Source organism: Rhinolophus ferrumequinum, chromosome 26, assembly GCF_004115265.2.
Source record: "Rhinolophus ferrumequinum isolate MPI-CBG mRhiFer1 chromosome 26, mRhiFer1_v1.p, whole genome shotgun sequence".
Classification (NCBI taxonomy): Eukaryota; Metazoa; Chordata; class Mammalia; order Chiroptera; family Rhinolophidae; genus Rhinolophus; species Rhinolophus ferrumequinum.
This window is the reverse complement of record NC_046309.1, coordinates 20,944,262-20,961,761: the sequence shown is the minus strand read 5'-3', so window position 1 is coordinate 20,961,761 and position 17,500 is coordinate 20,944,262. Positions and strand designations below refer to the sequence as shown.

General features: G+C 36.5%; 1 protein-coding gene and 1 non-coding gene across 2 annotated transcripts; both read right to left on the bottom strand.

Annotated features, from left to right (window-relative positions):
• Positions 1-3,387: 3,387 nt before the first annotated feature.
• On the bottom strand, positions 3,388-16,933 carry NDUFA5 (NADH:ubiquinone oxidoreductase subunit A5). Its single transcript, XM_033099221.1, has 5 exons — positions 16,821-16,933; positions 16,470-16,514; positions 12,702-12,818; positions 6,472-6,537; positions 3,388-3,841 (listed from the first exon to the last, which is right to left on the bottom strand). The coding sequence occupies exons 1-5, from the start codon at positions 16,839-16,841 to the stop codon at positions 3,740-3,742; spliced, it is 351 nt and encodes a 116-aa protein (XP_032955112.1). The 5' UTR covers positions 16,842-16,933; the 3' UTR covers positions 3,388-3,739.
• TRNAI-GAU (transfer RNA isoleucine (anticodon GAU)) lies at positions 9,718-9,791 on the bottom strand. The gene has a single exon. It is a non-coding gene; the product is annotated as a tRNA-Ile (tRNA).
• Positions 16,934-17,500: the final 567 nt, after the last annotated feature.

Below are 17,500 nucleotides of genomic sequence, written 5' to 3'. Positions count from 1 at the left end.
TATTGGAGCACAGGTTGTAATCCCATTGAGAGCCAAGTTTGAAAGGAAATTCTGCCCTCAGATGCAAAAAGCATTCATGGTTCAGCAACTTAGCACTTTACCCTAGATCCTTATAATACACTTGTATGGGAGGGTTCTTTAACTTCTGTTTCTTTATATTAACTATGGAGGCTGGGAAGAAAAAGCTGGTATTAGCCTATATGTGCGAGTTTTCTCATACAGAATATTGTTGGTTTTCTCCCTTTGAAAAAGAAAGCATGAGGCCTGATATAGGTAACTGGGGAAATGGCATACAAGCTCCAAAGTCAACTCCTGTTGGAGAACATGTTAAGGAAGGTCTTGCAAGATTGGAGGTCTTGGTTTCTCAGAATAGTGAAACTGAACTCGTGTCTTCATAGAAGAACTCCTGGGAAAATGGAAGAACACAGATTGACTGGAATACCACTGTGGCTGTCAGATGGAATTAGAAGAACTGGAACAGTGGGAAGACCTCTTTGAAATGCTTGCTGAAGCATCAGGTGAGGAAACGTAACTTCTAAAGGCAACAGGGCAAGTTTCCACTGTACTAAGTCAGCTACTTAAGAATCTTGATCTCCATTTGATGAAAGACTGCTTTCCTTTTTATCTGGTATCCTAATCCTCATTGTTCTGCGTGCAAATAAACCTGCTTTGCATTGTAACAAAAAGCTCAGCTTCACCTTGCTAACTGCGCTTTAGGATTAGAAAAAGAAGTAAGACAATCAGAATAAGCGTCTTCCATCACTCAAATCTGAGGAAAAGGCAAGGAGAATAACAGTGATGGGGCCCAGTGAAACCGGAGGCCTGGTGGCACATGATGGCTGCCACTAATGGCATCATATTCATTCTATTCAGGTGACAGACTACTCCAACTTCGCCTGGTATAAAGGATGGCAACCCTCAGAGCTGAACCTTACTCCAAGTTGGTGTCTCAATCCAGTTTACTACTTCTGTTCGTATTTGTTCTTTATAGGTACTTTGACAGGATAACATCAAACCTGTTATCCTTATGAAATTATCACTTCCCTTCACAATCGAAATCATTACAGTTTAAATGAAAAGTCTTATGGTTATTCAGATACAAGTCATTTTCATCCCAAAGAACAGAATACTCAGAAATTTGAATATTCTGCACTCAATCCACAGCTAGAAGAAAGGGGGTATCTATTTTGCTGCCATTTTCTTTGTTTACAAAGCTCAAATGCATTAGCTTTTTCTTTTAAACTATCTGGAGTATGGTAATTAATGTAATTAACTTGAATAAAACATATGGACCTAGGGAGAGCTGAAATGGGCCATTCTGAAAATTACTCAAATTAGTCTACAAGCCACTTAACAACACTAAAGACCTTTAAATAGAAGAATCATCTCCAATTAATCAGGAAAGCTTAATCGGGAAGTTTACAGGAAGCAACCGGAAAGCATTTGAAGGGGTCCGGATGTATGGGCAGTTAGAATGGCAGTCAGTAAATGTAAAAGGATGGACCATAATGCCCTTCAGACACACCACTGGCTGCCTGTGATCCAGGTGAAGATGTTCGCACGAGATGAAGTCCAGTTTACTACGCCTGCTCATATGTGTTCTTTTTGATAGTCAGGAGAGCAGGATCTAGGTTGTTTTGGTGCAGCTCACACAGTACAGGCAGGACCGCCAGCATCCCAAGTATTCACAAGGCAAAATGTAAGGGTGAGAAGGATGAGTTCTGGAGCAAGACTGTCAAGTTCAAAATGTAGCTCCACATCTTAATAGCTATGTGACCTTGGGTACGTTGTTATACCATCTCTGTGCTTTAGTTTCTCCAAGATCCCCATGCTGCACAGTTGCAGGGGAGCACTACTCACACTGGATTCTGGTTTCCTTATCTGGAAAATGGAGATAATTTGCAGGATCGCAGTCTTAGAGCTGGAGTGCAGATTTAATGAGTAACATTAGTCAAGTACTTAGAACACTGCCTGACAAACATTAACAAACATTGGCTATTATTTTATTGCTAATACTCCTCCTATTCTATAACTAGCATTTCTAATGCAGACATCAATAAGGTCCCCTTTTATTAACAGCCACTGACGCTCTATATAAGATGCCCGAGAATAATGGGAGAAGTGGGCTGAAAGTACTGACAAAGACACATCAAGCCAGCTTTGTTTTTATGTGCCCAAAGGACTGAAAGAAATGATTAGAAAATTAGCTTGAAAGCATCTATGCAAACATGCTTTAGGATATTATTTTCTTAATAAATCTAATGAATTATGTCTTAAAACGAATATTTATAACCAAAAAGAAAGTTAAAAATCACAAATTCTACTTCTTTTACAGAGAAAGAAATAGGCATTCTGAGAGGTTGACAACTTACCTCCACTTAGTCATGGAGTTCATGACGGTGCCAGAACCATGGGAATGAGAACCCCTGGCCTTCCAACTCTCCCTCCAATGCTTTTCCCACTTCCCCCACGTAAGCCTTCTCTTATAGTCTGACTGCTAAAAAGTTAACTAAACCCACTTCATTTAATATTTATTTAGCATTTAATTTACAACTTTATACGGGGAGAAATATACTGGGGAAAATACAATTATTTTTCTCATTCTGAAAGATTCTGCCTTGCCACAAGAAATAGCAGGATACACATGCGTGCGTGCACGCCCCCCTCACCCGGCCAAAAGTACTATTTTTGAAGGTAAGAAATACCAAATTTAGCAGAATACTTAGAAATCATAGGGGGCTAGGAAGAAAAGGTGAGAACACACAAGAAGTAATTTTATTTTTGTTTGTCAACTGCTTCTTTCCTTGAACAGCTTTTATCTTTTTTGATATCCAGGTGCACTTATACTGGAAACTTAGTGAAAACTAGTTAGTGCTTCCACTTTCAAGTTATAACTATACAAAAATGTTTTGAATGTAAGTCTATCTGTATGCCAGATAAACTTTAGAAACTTTTAATATCTCCTCTTTTACAGAAATTTTCTATCTTGATGTAGTTTGGTTAATAAAGAAAACTAAAAGGCGAGGGTCAGAAAGCTAACTTCTTAAATGAGACAAAAGTTTTTCCAACTCCCGTGTTTCCCCGAAAATAAGACCTCACTGGAAAGCAAGCCCTAGCGTGACTTTTCAGGATGACCTCCCCTGAACATAAGCCCTAATGCATCTTTTGCAGCAAATATCAGCATAAGACCCAGTCCTATTTTCAGGGAAACACGGTACCACTATAAATAAGCAATCTTTCAAATACCAATTTCCTCAACTGTACAATGCACTCTTAATTTAACGGTTTTTACTCTTACTACTTCACTTTAAACAATGACCTATATAAGCAATAATAATGATAATAATAATAATGATACTACTACTACTACTAATAAGTACCTTTCTGTTTTTTTTTTCAGAATAAAAAACACTAAATGATGTGCTGAATACTAAAAATACTTCAGACTTCAAACATGGCCTCTGTGTTGAAATCTACAGGAATTTTTCTAATTAACCTCCAAATCTCCCACATCTGTTTGAAAAAAATATCATCTTTGAAATAATTTGAATGAATGCTCTATAAACCAAAACTGATTCGTAAGTTCCTATTACATAATCATCAATTTTAACAAGTCTCCTAAATATGTTTATATCAATTTTTTTGATTATAAGATGTCAATAACATGGAAACATTTTTGATACAACAGAACATTTAATTATATCATTTTCCTGTCAACACACAAGTCATTTAATCATGATTATATTGGCCATTTCCACTGGTTGGCAGGAGGCTCTTCCACTAAAGGCTCCCATGGTTTCCATTGTAGCATTTTTCTTGCCAGACTTAGTTCATTTTCAGCCTGTTAATAAAATTTTTTTAAAAAGATCATTTGATTATACTGTTTAATAGATAATTATCATAGATAATAACTGAAATGTAACTATATAGAGCTCCTACTTTCACATTAAAACCTAAATAAGCTACTCCATCATCAAATGTTGAACATTAATTAAATTACTGTAATTCTCACAGCTACGCAATCACCATAAAAAAGGAAGGACAGCTTTAGATTTCTTCTATTTGTTTAAAATTTACTATAAGAGTGTTCAAAAGTTTAGTTGGTGAGTTTTGAATCTTAATTGTCTGTTTCACCATCAGAACACAAATTCTGGAGGATCAAAAGTATGTCTCTTCATCTTTATCAATAGCTCTCCAACTTTATTTTACCCTGGCCCACAATTAAAAAAAGAAAAGAAATACATTTTACTAAGGGATCCACAATTCGCACATATAACTCAAACAAAACTAAAAATATCATTACCTTTACTATATAGCTGAAATACACTATTTTCTATTGTAGTTTTTAAATGCTAGTTACAAACCACCTAACTGATTTCATAACCCATCGTCACTGGAGACCACAATTTGTAAAACTGTGCTGTATAGAATGTAGAACAAAATAGGTGCACAAAAAAAATATATTTATTGTTTGAATTAGTTTTTTTAATCAGATTATGTTACATTCAATTTTTCCTTTCAAACACAATTTTACAACACCTTTAACAAATATATTTTTAGGTATCTTTTTATTTCTCATTTTTTCTTAGAACAAAAAGACCTATGGTGACAACTCTGGCCAACTTAAGACACTGTTGAATACTTGTCAGGATGTCAGGAAAGGAATTCAAACACAAAATAAATGCTGAGGTTCTATCAGAGTCTGTAAAGTTAAAAGGCAATGCCTCATTTATGCCACTGGTGCGAAACAGCCAATCTAAGTTTAGCAGTAACAGTCTAAAATGTATATAATCAAAAGAGTAGATTAATGGAAATCTGGGGGTAGAAGTATTTACTAAAACTGACATGAGAAAACTGCATAAATACTGATTTAAAATATCCCTTAGGATGGCCGTTTGTCTGATTGCCCTTTGCCCTGGATTTCCTGAACGGTCATGCTTTCTCTATGCCCCAAGCCCTTGCCCAGTGTTGGGAGGGGATCTAGCCCTGAACGTCACTGAGGTCGTCCAGGAGCTGGACCCAGCTGCATATGACCCGCTGCCCACTCCCTCCCTCTTCTCAAGCTTCTAATACACTGTCCTTTCCTCATTCTCACGGTATCCCTCTAGAAATGTGCTGTCCAAGATGATAGCCACTACCTACATGTGACTACAGAGTAAGCCCTTGAAATGTAGCTAGTTCAAATTCAGATGTGCTGCTAGTATCAAATGCACACCAGATTTTAAAGACTTAGTATTAAAAAAGAATGAAAAATAGCTCAATATTTTATATTATGTTTCAATAATATTTTAGATATATAATTACATGATAAATTAATATATCAACTAAACTAAGTCATGATCAAAGTGAAATCAGGTAGAAAAGAAAGAGAAATAGGACGAGGACAATTAAAGTCTGCAGCAAGTTCCCATAACACTACATCTAGTACTATAGTCAACCTGGCAAATAAATAAAAAGGCCATGAAAACAGGCATTTGAACGACTGAAACAGTGTACACGCATTGACAGCTGTCTGAATGCCCTATTCCTCTTTTAACAGCCATCTACCAATGCCTCCGAGTATCATGTCTGCTGGTAAAATACCTCCCTAGTCCCTAATACTATCCAGTATTTCCTTTTGTCTGTCTTTGATAAAAGGCAAAAAAAATCTAAGAACAGTTACGTTTTTGAAAAATATCAAAAAGTGTAAAAATTAAATGAAACAGAACTGAGTATTTATCAGACCCATATACGGGGAAGGTATGGAGGGGTGGAGAAAGTGTGCAGGGGGAGGTAATTTGACCAAATAAAAAATTTAAAAACCTCTACATATTGGAGAAAATATTCAATTAAAATCAAAAGGCAAAAACAGACTAAAAAAAAAAAACAGTCAGGCATTTTTTGCAAAAGTGCAAAAGATTAAGGTTAACATCATTTATTTTAAAAAAAACACTCAAAGAAATCTGTAAGAAAAACACTAAACAAATGAAGAGTAAAAATACTAATAATTAATAAAACATGAAATATAAGAACATATTTTAAAAGTTTAACTTTACTGGTAATTGGGGGAAAAATGCACAACAAAAAAGAAAGGCGTCATTTCCCCTAGTTTAATTAAAAACTATAGTATTCTTACCAAGCCTTTAAAACCTACAAGTACTTGTATCTAATAAGTAAAAATTATTCAAATAACAGTAATATTGTGTTACTAATATGAACTACGGTGAGACTAATAAGAACATGCTTATTAAATTCAGAGTATCAAACTTACCAACAGAAGCCTCATAATTCAAGTTATAATCAATGATAAATATTTAACTGACATACAAATTAGAAGTATTTTCTATGTGTGATTAGTCTTATATTTGATGAGTTGATATAAGCAAAGAAACTGAGTTTTCCTTTCTTCCTGGAATGTCAGTTTTGTGCCTCTATACATTGTGCCTTTGAACATTTGAAGCCAAACATCTAAATATTCAACTTTTTCTTTACCTGAAGAATCACCTCTTCTATTTGGCCACCCTGGAGTTGGTCTTCTAATTTTTTAACATCTGGTTCCTATAATTTAAGGGGAAAAAAAAAACAAAAAACATATATGTATATATGTATATACATATATATATGTATAAAACAAAGGAACACAATATCTGAATGTTTTAATACCCTATATTTTAAAAACCCATATATAAAAAAGCACTTAATATAACAAATATAATTAATTTTTCTTCCACTGTATCTACACTGATTTTTACCAAATATTTGGTGGAAACTCATTTCATCTCTCTACTATTTTATTGCTTTTCTGTCTTAATATTAAAAAGTATTAAATGTTTACTGACATGTCTACCAAAGGTAAGAACTATGATGCCTAATTCAGTCTTCCTAAAATACACATTTTAAAATACCACTTTATTTTCTTAGTATTTCCTCTGACAGTACTAGCATTAAAAATAATTGCTGCCCTATGGCCTACAATTTTACTCCTAGGTATAAACCAAACAGAAATGCATAGTAAGTTAATCAAATGACATGTTCAAGAATGTTCACAGCATCACAAATTATAGCCCCAAAATAGGAACAATCCAAATGACCACATACAACAGAATGAATAAACTATAGTATTTACATATAATAAAATACTACACAGAAATGAGAACGAACTACAACTATACAAAACATAGATGTTTCTCTCGAACATAATTATTAAGTGAAAAAAACAGACACGAAAAAGTACAAACTGATGATTCCATTTATAAAAAAGTTCAAAACCAAGGCAAAATGAATCTGTGGTGTTAGAGGTCAGAAGAGTAATTATCTTTAGGAGGGTAGTAACTTGGAGGGAAACAAGAGAGGATTTGGTGTTCTGGAAATGTCCTCTCTTTTGGTTTGGTGTTAACGTGGGTATGACTACTTTGTGAAAATTCATCAAGCTCGCTATGATTTCAGCACATTTCTTTGTGTACATTATTCTTCAATAAAAGTTTTAAAAAAAGAAATGCTAATACAGTTACCTAAACATTCAATGACATTTATTTTCTAATATAATGAGCTTGTTGAGAGCCATAAACCATGTCCTATACATACATATGCATGTGTAAATAAGGTGTAAACAGGCTGGTTTCTAGCCCATAAGTAGAATGAAAGAGGGAGAAAAAGAAAACAAACAAACAAAAATAGAGACATTCTCTATAGGAACTGGCATGTTCCTGCCTCAGGGCATCTTCTGGCTGACCCAGGATATCTGTATGGCTTGTTCCTTTACTTCCATCTAAGTCTTCACTTGTATATCACCAATAAAAAGGCACAGAGTAGCAGACTGGATCAAAAATCAAAACCCATCCATATGCTGCCTCCAAGAGACACATCTGAGCTACAAGGACACATACAGATTCAAAACAAATACGTGCAAAACAATACTCCAAGCAAACGGTATCCAGTGGATATAGCCATACTTGTATCTGATGAAGCAGACTTGAGGATAAAAAAGGTAATGAGACAAAGATGGACATTTCATAATGACAAAAGACATTACAACAAGATATATAACACTTATCAATATATAGGCTCCCAATCAGGGAGCACCAAAATATATAAAGCAACTACTAACGGAACTAAAATGCCAATAGCATTTTTTTTTTTTTAAGGAAATAGAACAAAAAATCATCACATTTGTATGGAGTCACAAAAGACCCAGAATAGCCAAAGCAATACTAAGAAAACAAGACCAGGGAGGTATCACACTCCCCAACTTCAACTTACACTACAAAACGCTAACAATCAAAACAGCATAGTACTAGCAGAAGAACAGACACACAGATCAATGGAATAAAATTGAAAACCCAGAAATAAAGTATATGGGCAGATAATTTTGACAAAGGAGCCAAAAACATACAATGGAGAGAAAAAAAGTGTCTTCAATAAATGGTGCTGGAAAAACTGGAAAGCCATGTGCAGAAGAATTAAATTAGACTGCTATCACCATATACCAAAATTAACTCAAAATGGATCAAAGACCTAAATATAAATTTTCAAAAATGTGAAACAATAAATTGCACAGAAGAAAGCTTTGTATGTACTAAACTTATGGACCTTAGATTCAGAGAGGATTTTATGAATTTGACCTCAAAGACAAGGGAAATAACAGCAGAAAATAAATGAATGAGACTATATCAAACTTAAAAGCTTCTGCACAGTAAAAGAAACCACCAACAAAACAAAGAGGCAACCAACCAAATGAGAGAAGATATTTGCAAACACCACTTCTAAGATATTTGCAAACAATACTTCTAATAAGGGGCTAATATCTAACTTGTACAACTCAACAACAAAAGAACAATCCAATTAAAAGATGGGCAGAGGACCTGAACAGACACTTCTCCCAAGAAGACATACAAACAGATGCATGAAAAAATGCTCAACTTCACTAGCTATCAGAGAAATGCAAATCAAAACCACAATGAGATACCACCGCATTAAAATGGCTATTATCAACAAGACAAGTGTTGGAGAGGTTGTGGAGAAAAATGAACCCTCATACACTGCTGGTGGGAAATGTAAATTGGTACAGCCACTATGGAAAACAGTATGGAGAGTCCTCAAAACATTAAAAATAGAGTTACCATGTGACCCAGCAATCCCTTTTCTGGGTATCTACCCAAAAACTCTGAAAACATTTATCTGTACCGATATGTGTATCCCTATGTTCACCTCAGCATTTCTCATGGTGGTCAAGACATGGAAACAACCAAAGTGTGCTTCAATAGATGATTGAATAAAGAAGATGTGGTGCATGAATAAAGAAGATGGAATACTATTCTGCCATAAGAAAAGATGAAATACTGCCATTTGTGACAACATGAATGGATCTTGAGATTATCATGCTAAGGGAAATAAGTCAGACAGAAAAAGTAGAGAACCATTATAATTTCACTCATATGTGGAATATAAAACTGAAAGCAACAAATGAACAAGACAAACAAAAACTCATAGACACACAACAGTTTAGTGGTTACCAGAGAGTAAGGGGGGGAGAAGGGGTGGTAAAGAGGGATAAAGATGGAGAGGGGTAAAAGAGCTCAAATATATGGTGATGGAAGGAGAACTGACTCTGGGTGGTGAACACACACTGCAATATATAAATGATGTATTACAGAAGTACACTTGAAACCTATATAATTTTACTAACCAATGTCACCCCAGTAATTTTTTTTTTCTTTTTTAAGAAGGTGCAGCTCACAGTGGCCCATGCAGGGATCGAACCAGCAACCTTGGTGTTATCAGCACTACGCTCTAACCAACTGAGCTAACAGGCCACTGATAAATTTAATAAAGATTTTAAAAAGGCAAGGATTTTCATCCTAGGAAAAGCCTGTGATAGGAAAACAATTTAAAATTTGTCTTACTGATGGTGAGTCAATAATGTGATTTTTATTAACCAATGGCATAATACCATTAAGCTCAATAAGGTACCATATACTTCATGCTTGCCATATGCTTGCAACTGTGTTAATAAGCACTTCATGTAAATTACCTCATTCACTCCTAACAGTAAGTGTTCAAGGTAGGTATTAGTATACCCAAGGAATAGATGAGGAAACTGAGACAGAAAATATGGGCAAGATGCCAACCGTTATTTAAATAAGTATTAGAGCTGACATGAAGACTTTGAACAGGCTAACAAACCAGTGCTTTTCCTCAATGTGCTATTACTATCTCCCTGGTATAATCTATAAAGTATTTACTTTTATTTCCATTTCAGGCTTAGTAAATACATACTTTAAAATCATAGCAATATTCACTGAAGACTTTGTGTGTGGCTCTATGGGGGGGGTTAAAAATCCGATAATTTAACAAAAAAACATAAAGCAGCAATAGAACTATTATGTAGCGCTTGGGGTGGTTAAAATCCATTTATATTTAGCCTTTTGCATAAACAAACATTTCTAAGGGACCTTATATAAGTGCCAGGTGTTACACAAGATCCTTGGGATGCAAAGATGAATGCAATCATTATTTTCAAGTAGCTTCGGAACTAGTAGAGCAGACTTATGTGTGATAAAACACAGTGTGATAGGTGCAATAGAAGAGAAGCAAGGAAGTTGTCAATCTCTACTTATGGAGGAAAGAAAAGTTTTCACAGAGGAAGTGATAAATGCTGAATGAAAAGAACTGCCAGACAGATAAGTAAGGGCATTCAGGAAGAGAGAGGAGAAAATACAAAGAAGCACAAAACTAAAATTGCATGGAATTCACATAACTGCCAGCAGTTCCGTATTGCTGACTATAGGGTACAAATTAGGAAGTGACAAGATTAATAAGATAACCTAGAGCCAGACATTGGAGGGCCTTCCATCCATGCTAAGGACTTTATCATGTACATGGGTGGTTCCCAAAGTTGGCTGTACATCAAAATCATGCAGATAAAAGATAGCTAGCTGAGTTTCACACAGCCAGTGCAACATAAATCCTTAAATTCAGTCTTTGAGAAACACTGAACAGGAAACCATAGCAAGGTTTTTAAGTAGAAAAACACCATGATTTATGTATTGAAAAGAAAAAAGAAACACCTCACTCTTTTGGCACTGCGGGACATAAAATGAAGTATGATGAAAGTATACACAGACCAATCACTTATAAAGCAATTGAAATAGCACAGGTTAGAAAAAAGGATTTTACAACTAATAAGTGAAAGTAATGACAGTGAACTTCTCTTTGGTTGACATTGGCTAGGAGAGAAGAGAGAATTAGGTCAAAAATAAAGGGAAATGTAGTTTTTTTTTTCTTTTAAAATAGGAACAAGTTAAATACATTTCGAGGCTTTCTGAAAGATGACAAAATGGGAGGCAAAAAAGGGAAATAGAGAAGAAATGATTAAAGGGGAACAAGGTTATGGAGAAGGAAAGCAGAAAAATAATCAAAGACACAGCTGAAGAGATTCAACTCATGAAAAGAAAAAGGAAACTTTCTTATTCTTTGATGGGAAAAGATGACTTAGCCCATTTTCCTTAAGGGAAACACACAATCAAAAGAAATGTTAATTTCCCCTTTAGAGACTTTACTCTGTAAATTACTTCCAGAATTTCCAAGTTCAGAATAAAAGTTCCAAATCAAATTGCATTGTTTTGCTATATACCTAAGGAAAAGATAAGAATTCTCTTTGTACTCGAGTTTGGTAATCTCATAATAAGACCACCACATTAGACCACTTATTGCATAGATGTCAATAATTTTTGGAGTTTATGAATACTATTTTGGATAATTACAAAAGTCCATGGAATAACTGCTAGTGTGGAAATTTAACAATAGTGCAATATAGTTTGGTATAAAACAACTAGCAGCAGACTGTTGTGTGCTTGTCTAAGGCCTTTAATTTGGAAGCTGTAAAATGCTTGTATTAGTCAGCTTGGCTGCCCTAAGAAAATACCATAGACTGGGTGGCTTAAAAAACAGAAAATTTATTTTTATTTTCTCACAGTTCTGTAGACTGCAAGTCCAAGATCAAGGTCCAGCAGGGTAGCTTCCTGGTGAGAGCTATCTTTCTGGCTTGTAGATAGTCACCTTCTCACTGTGTCCTCATATGGCCTAGAGAAGCTGAGCTCTCTGGTGTCTCTTCTTATAAAAACACTAATCCTACTGGATCAGGACACCACTCTAATGCCCTCATTAACCTTAATTACTTCCATAGAGGGGGAAGCGCTTTACCATATCAATTCTAGGAGAACACAAACATTCAGTCCTTAATAATGCTCAATAAATTTTTTGGTAGTTAAGTGACTAACTTGGTCCTCTTATTTTTACAACAAAGCACTTTTTAGAAGTTATTTCTGACAATTTTAAACACAACACACATTTTTTGTTTTGCTTTCTTTTTTCTCTACTCTGATATTAGAAAAGAGAGATTAAGATTGATATATCTATAGATAAAATGTAAAAAAATCAATAAAAGACTGGATAGGAAAGAGAGGCAAAAGAAACAGCTAGTATTAACTCAGGAAACAGACTTAATCTTATTCTTTCACTCCAGTATTCAATAGCGCCTTGCATATAGAAAGCACTCAGTAAATAGGAGTTTGCTAAATAAAAGGGAGAAAGGATGAAAAGCACGGAAGGAAAGAGAATATAAATAAATGGGTAGAATATGCAAAACAAGCAATTGGATTTTTTTGTTAAATGTTGCATTGAATAATTAAATCCAAGAATACAAAATCAAGTCAGTTACTTACCGCTTTAACCATACCCAGCCTCTCATTTGTAATCTGTTCTGTATACTTTCTGTAGGCAGCAGTTTTAGGGACTTGCTCAAGAACATCAAGAATCTTTGCGTACAATATTCTTAGCCTCTGAAAAAACAAATCATACAAATTTCCATTTTAAAAGTAACCAAAGATTTAATTGAACACTAAAAAGTCTCACAGGTTAAAAAAGAAAAAAATAAGAACTGTTTTTTAAAATAAATATTCAAGTTGTCCTTTCTGTAATTTCTTCATATCTATGCCCGATCTCCTTTACAACTTAGGAATGAATTTTTCTTATTTCTTCACATTTAATTTGAAATTTGTTTAGTTTAATTGTATAAAATCAATAGGTACTAGTACCTAGTTTTATTCATATATATATATATATGAATATATATATATTCATGTATATACGTATGTATGTATATATACATATACACATATATTCATATATATACATGAATATACATATATGTTCATGTATATATATGAATAAAACTAGGTATTAGTGCCTATTAACATATATATACATATATATATATATATTTTCACTATATATGAATAAACAAACCAAACTTGAGGGCTTCTAAAAGTCATTTTACAAAAGCAGTCTGCATAATTAGACATTATTTATGTATCTGAACATGATTTCTATAATAGAGGCTATTTTACTATACTAATGTAGAGCTTGTCCGAGAACATGTAATCCAAAATGTGTGGGGGGTTTTTAGACTCCTTTCTTCTTAATTTTAGCAAAGGATATGAAAATAGAAAGGCCTCTTTCTAAAATGGGGTGTTAATAATATCTGCTTCACAGAGTGTTATATAACTGACAATAAATAGTACCTGGCACACATTAAGTTTCAATAAATGTTAGCTTTATTATTCTATAGGTAAAAGAGTCATTTCAGCAGATATCAGAGAAGGGGTCATAGAAAAGACAGCATCTGATATAGACCTGGAGGGATGATAGGGCTTGGACAATTAAAGATGTTGGAAAAGGCAATTTATACAAAGAATACATGTATAGGATTGAAGGGCAGAAAACACAGGGAACATAAAGTAATCAGTATGTAGTTTTATTTTCCTTAAACTGTGTTATTCAATACATCATGTTTCCCCGAATATAAGACCTAGCTGGACAATCAGCGCTAATGCGTCACTTGGAGCAAAAATTAATATAAGACCTGGTATTATATTATATATTATAGTAAAAATAAGATGGGGTCTTGTATTAATTTTTGCTCCAAACGACACATTAGCGCTGATTGTCCGACTAGGTCTTATTTTCAGGGAAACACGGTAGGAGCCACTAGCCAAATCTGGCCATTGAGCACTTGAAATGTGGCTAGTCTGAACTTAGATGTGCTATAAGTGTAAACAGTCACTGGGATTTTCAATAGTTAGTATAAAAAAAGACTATAAAATATCATTAATTTTTATACTGATTATACAGTGAAATGATAATTTTTGGATATATTAAATAAAATAAATTATTAACTTTCACCTTTCTCTTTATTAAAAAAAAGTGACTGCTAGGAAATTTAAAATTACAAACATGGCTTACATTTATTACTCGTGTTATATTTTCATTGGACAGCACATGGCTAGAATATAGGACACATAGGAAATGGTTAGGAGACAAGGCTGGAGAAAAACCGAGTCAGATTACCAGTGGTCTGGTATGCCACGTTAAAGCATTGGGACTATATTCTGTGGGCAATGAAAAGATTTCGGGAAGTTGTATAATTAGATCTGTGTTTCAAGAAAATTACCTGGCAATAACGAGTTAAATGGAGAAATCAGACAGAAAGGCCAGTAACAAGGTTGCTGCAATTGTCTAAATAAGAGCAAGGGACTAAACTGTGGTAATAGTAGGGAAAGGAAAGAGAGGTCAGACTGGAGAGCTGTTATAGAACAGGGTCAATAGAACTCATCGCTGAAATGAACATGAAGATGCAAGAGCAAGAGAAGTATCAACCATGATGTCTAAATTCCCAGCCTGCGGAATAGAAAAACTGACACTATCAAGAAAAATAGAGTCCACAGTGGAAGAAACAGATTTAGAAAAGAAAACCATGCGTTCAGTTTTAGACAATAATGCATCTAAAGTCATTATGAACTCATGAGTATAAGCTATTCACTCAACAAACATTTACTGAGCACATACCACGTGCTAGTCATAGTACTAGCAGCGAATAAAAGAATAAAAAAATCCTTCCCTTCATGAAAACCTACATTCTAAATAGAGAGAGACTACAAACAAGATAAATCAATACAATACAGTTTGTTGACTAGTGATCTGAAGGGCCATAGGAAGGAATCTTTTATTTAGAGTAAGATGGAGAGCCAACGGAGGGTTGTGAGGAAACGATTGCCATGACTTGACTTACATTTTAGCAGGCTGACTTAGTTGGTTGAAAAATGATCAAACTGAGGCAGTGACAAGAAGGGAGGGGCAGTTAGGAAACAAATGAAATTATTCACAGCAGTGATGATGGTGGCTGAAAACAGGATAGCAACAAAAGAGGTGGTGAGCAGTATTCAAAATCGGGATATATTTTGAAGGCAGAACCAATGTGGGGTGTGAGCGAAAGAAAGGAATTAAAGATGATTTCAAGGTTTTTGACCTAAATGATTAGAAGAATGGAACTGACGTTCACTAAGACGAGCAAGCCTAAAAGAGCAGGTTTTATGGAGATCAGGAACCCAATTTTGGACATGTTAAGTTTGGGTTGCCTGACATCCAAGTGGAGATGTCCACTAAACAATTACATACACAAACATTGCGTAAAGGGAGAGGTCAGTGCTTGCTATGAAAATCTAAGAACATCAGGGTATAAGGCAGTACTGAAAACCATTAGACTGTGTCCAGACCCCACCAGAGAGCAAATATAAATAGAGAAAAGATCCAAGAACTAAGTCTTAGGACTCCAAAATTTACAAGTCGGAACACGAGGAACAACCAGAAAGGGAGAAGGCAAAAAGAGCAGGGGAAAGACAGGAGATCGCGATGTCCTGGAGCTTTGTCAAGAAAGTGCTTGATGGAAACAGTGCCACACGTTTGAAATGCTGCTACTGGGCCAAATAAGATGAGAAAAGGGAGATGAGAATTGGATTCAGCAGCACCGATACTGCAGTGACCTTGAACCAGAAGAGCAGTCAGGTCAAGCCTGACTGGAGTTGTGTTCCAAGGGGAATAAACCAGCTGGCGACAGCTAAGTACAGAGAACTCCTTTGACTTCCCATCTATAAAGGGAAGGACAGCAGTAGAGTGGTGACTGGAGAGAGAGGATCCAGGGAGGTCTTCGGGGATTTTCTAGATGAAAGCATGTCTCAATACTGATGGGAAAGACCTACTAGAAGGGAAAACTGACGACAAAAGGGGCAACTGCTAGAGCGGTGCCTTCACCAAGCCCAAGTGTACGGAATCGAGGGAATGGAAGCAGAAAAGGGGAGGCGGGGGGTAAAGGTGGAAAACGCAGAGGTAGCTTTAGGAGGACACTCACAAAAGCCATTAAAGCCACGAGGATGCCACGGGAAGAGTCCACAACAACACAATGGCTGAAGAACGAGGTCATGACAAAAAAAAAGGCCATCAGATCGATTAGATATCGCTCTTGTCTCAGGAGCTCAGCTGAACTGGAATGCTAGGCGTGGACATATCCATATCCCGTTAGCCTTTTAACAAACAAAGAGACAGAGTTCTAGTCTTCCTTGGAAATTAAGGAATGAAGACTGCAAAGAGGTACTTACGTCGTGTGGACTCTCACATACAGCCAATCCCACAAGGCCAGTGGTCTGTTGAAAAACAAAGCGCGATTAGTGCTGTTCACCCGTCGGCGCGTGCACCTCGCTAAGGAAAAGCACAACCAGCAACCCCTCGCGGAAACCAGCTACCGTTCTGAATGCCGTTAGTGCGGAGCTTTCTTTCCTGCCTCCCCGAGCGGAGCCACCAAACTGAATCACCCCTGAGGGCAGAGCAAAACGAGTGTCAAAGCACCGCCACGCCCGCGCGAGTGCCGGCCACCACCCGCAGGGCCAAGCCTGGCGAGCTGCCGCTACCGCCACGGTCTAAACCCCACCGGTGACCTCCACTCGCCTCACCTTCTTCAGCACGCCCGCCATGACAGCGCCGGCTAGCGCAGCACGCGCAGCCCTCTGGGAACCTCGCTCAGACCCGCTCAATCCACCACCGAGGCGGCCTGTCAGTCACCTTGGAAACAGCGTGGCCCCTCCCCCGTAGGAGCTCCACGGGCAAAGGCTCTGCCCCCGCCATTCCTAAAGAGAACCTTGACGCATGCGCAGTGAGGACCCCGGCCTCCACGCCGGGCGCTTGGCGGAAGGGGTTTGCGTGGGGTGTTTTACGTGTCGATTCCTGACCCGCCCACTGTTGACCGACTGCCCGAAGGTTGAGAGTTTTCCAAACTACCCAAAATTCCGACGCAGTCGTTCTAGGAATCTGCACTCTCCTTAGCCTTTGGCGAATTCCTCAACCTGCCTTCCACCGTGTACCCGTAGTCTGGAGTAAAATAAGAGTGATCGCTGGAGCTATCATCTAAATGATCTCTTAGCTGCAAAGGTTAATTCATACCACACGATATCAGTATTCTTGGTCTTATGAGCCAAAGCAGTATGTAGTGTGTGGTTGCGTTTCCTATGGCAACCCCTTTCTTTCCCTCATCACTCACTGAAGTACATGATCCATTTTCTCGTGTTCCCAGGGGAAGTAATAGCAGACCATACCACTGTTCCCACTTATGTCTACACTCAGTAAGCACCCATTA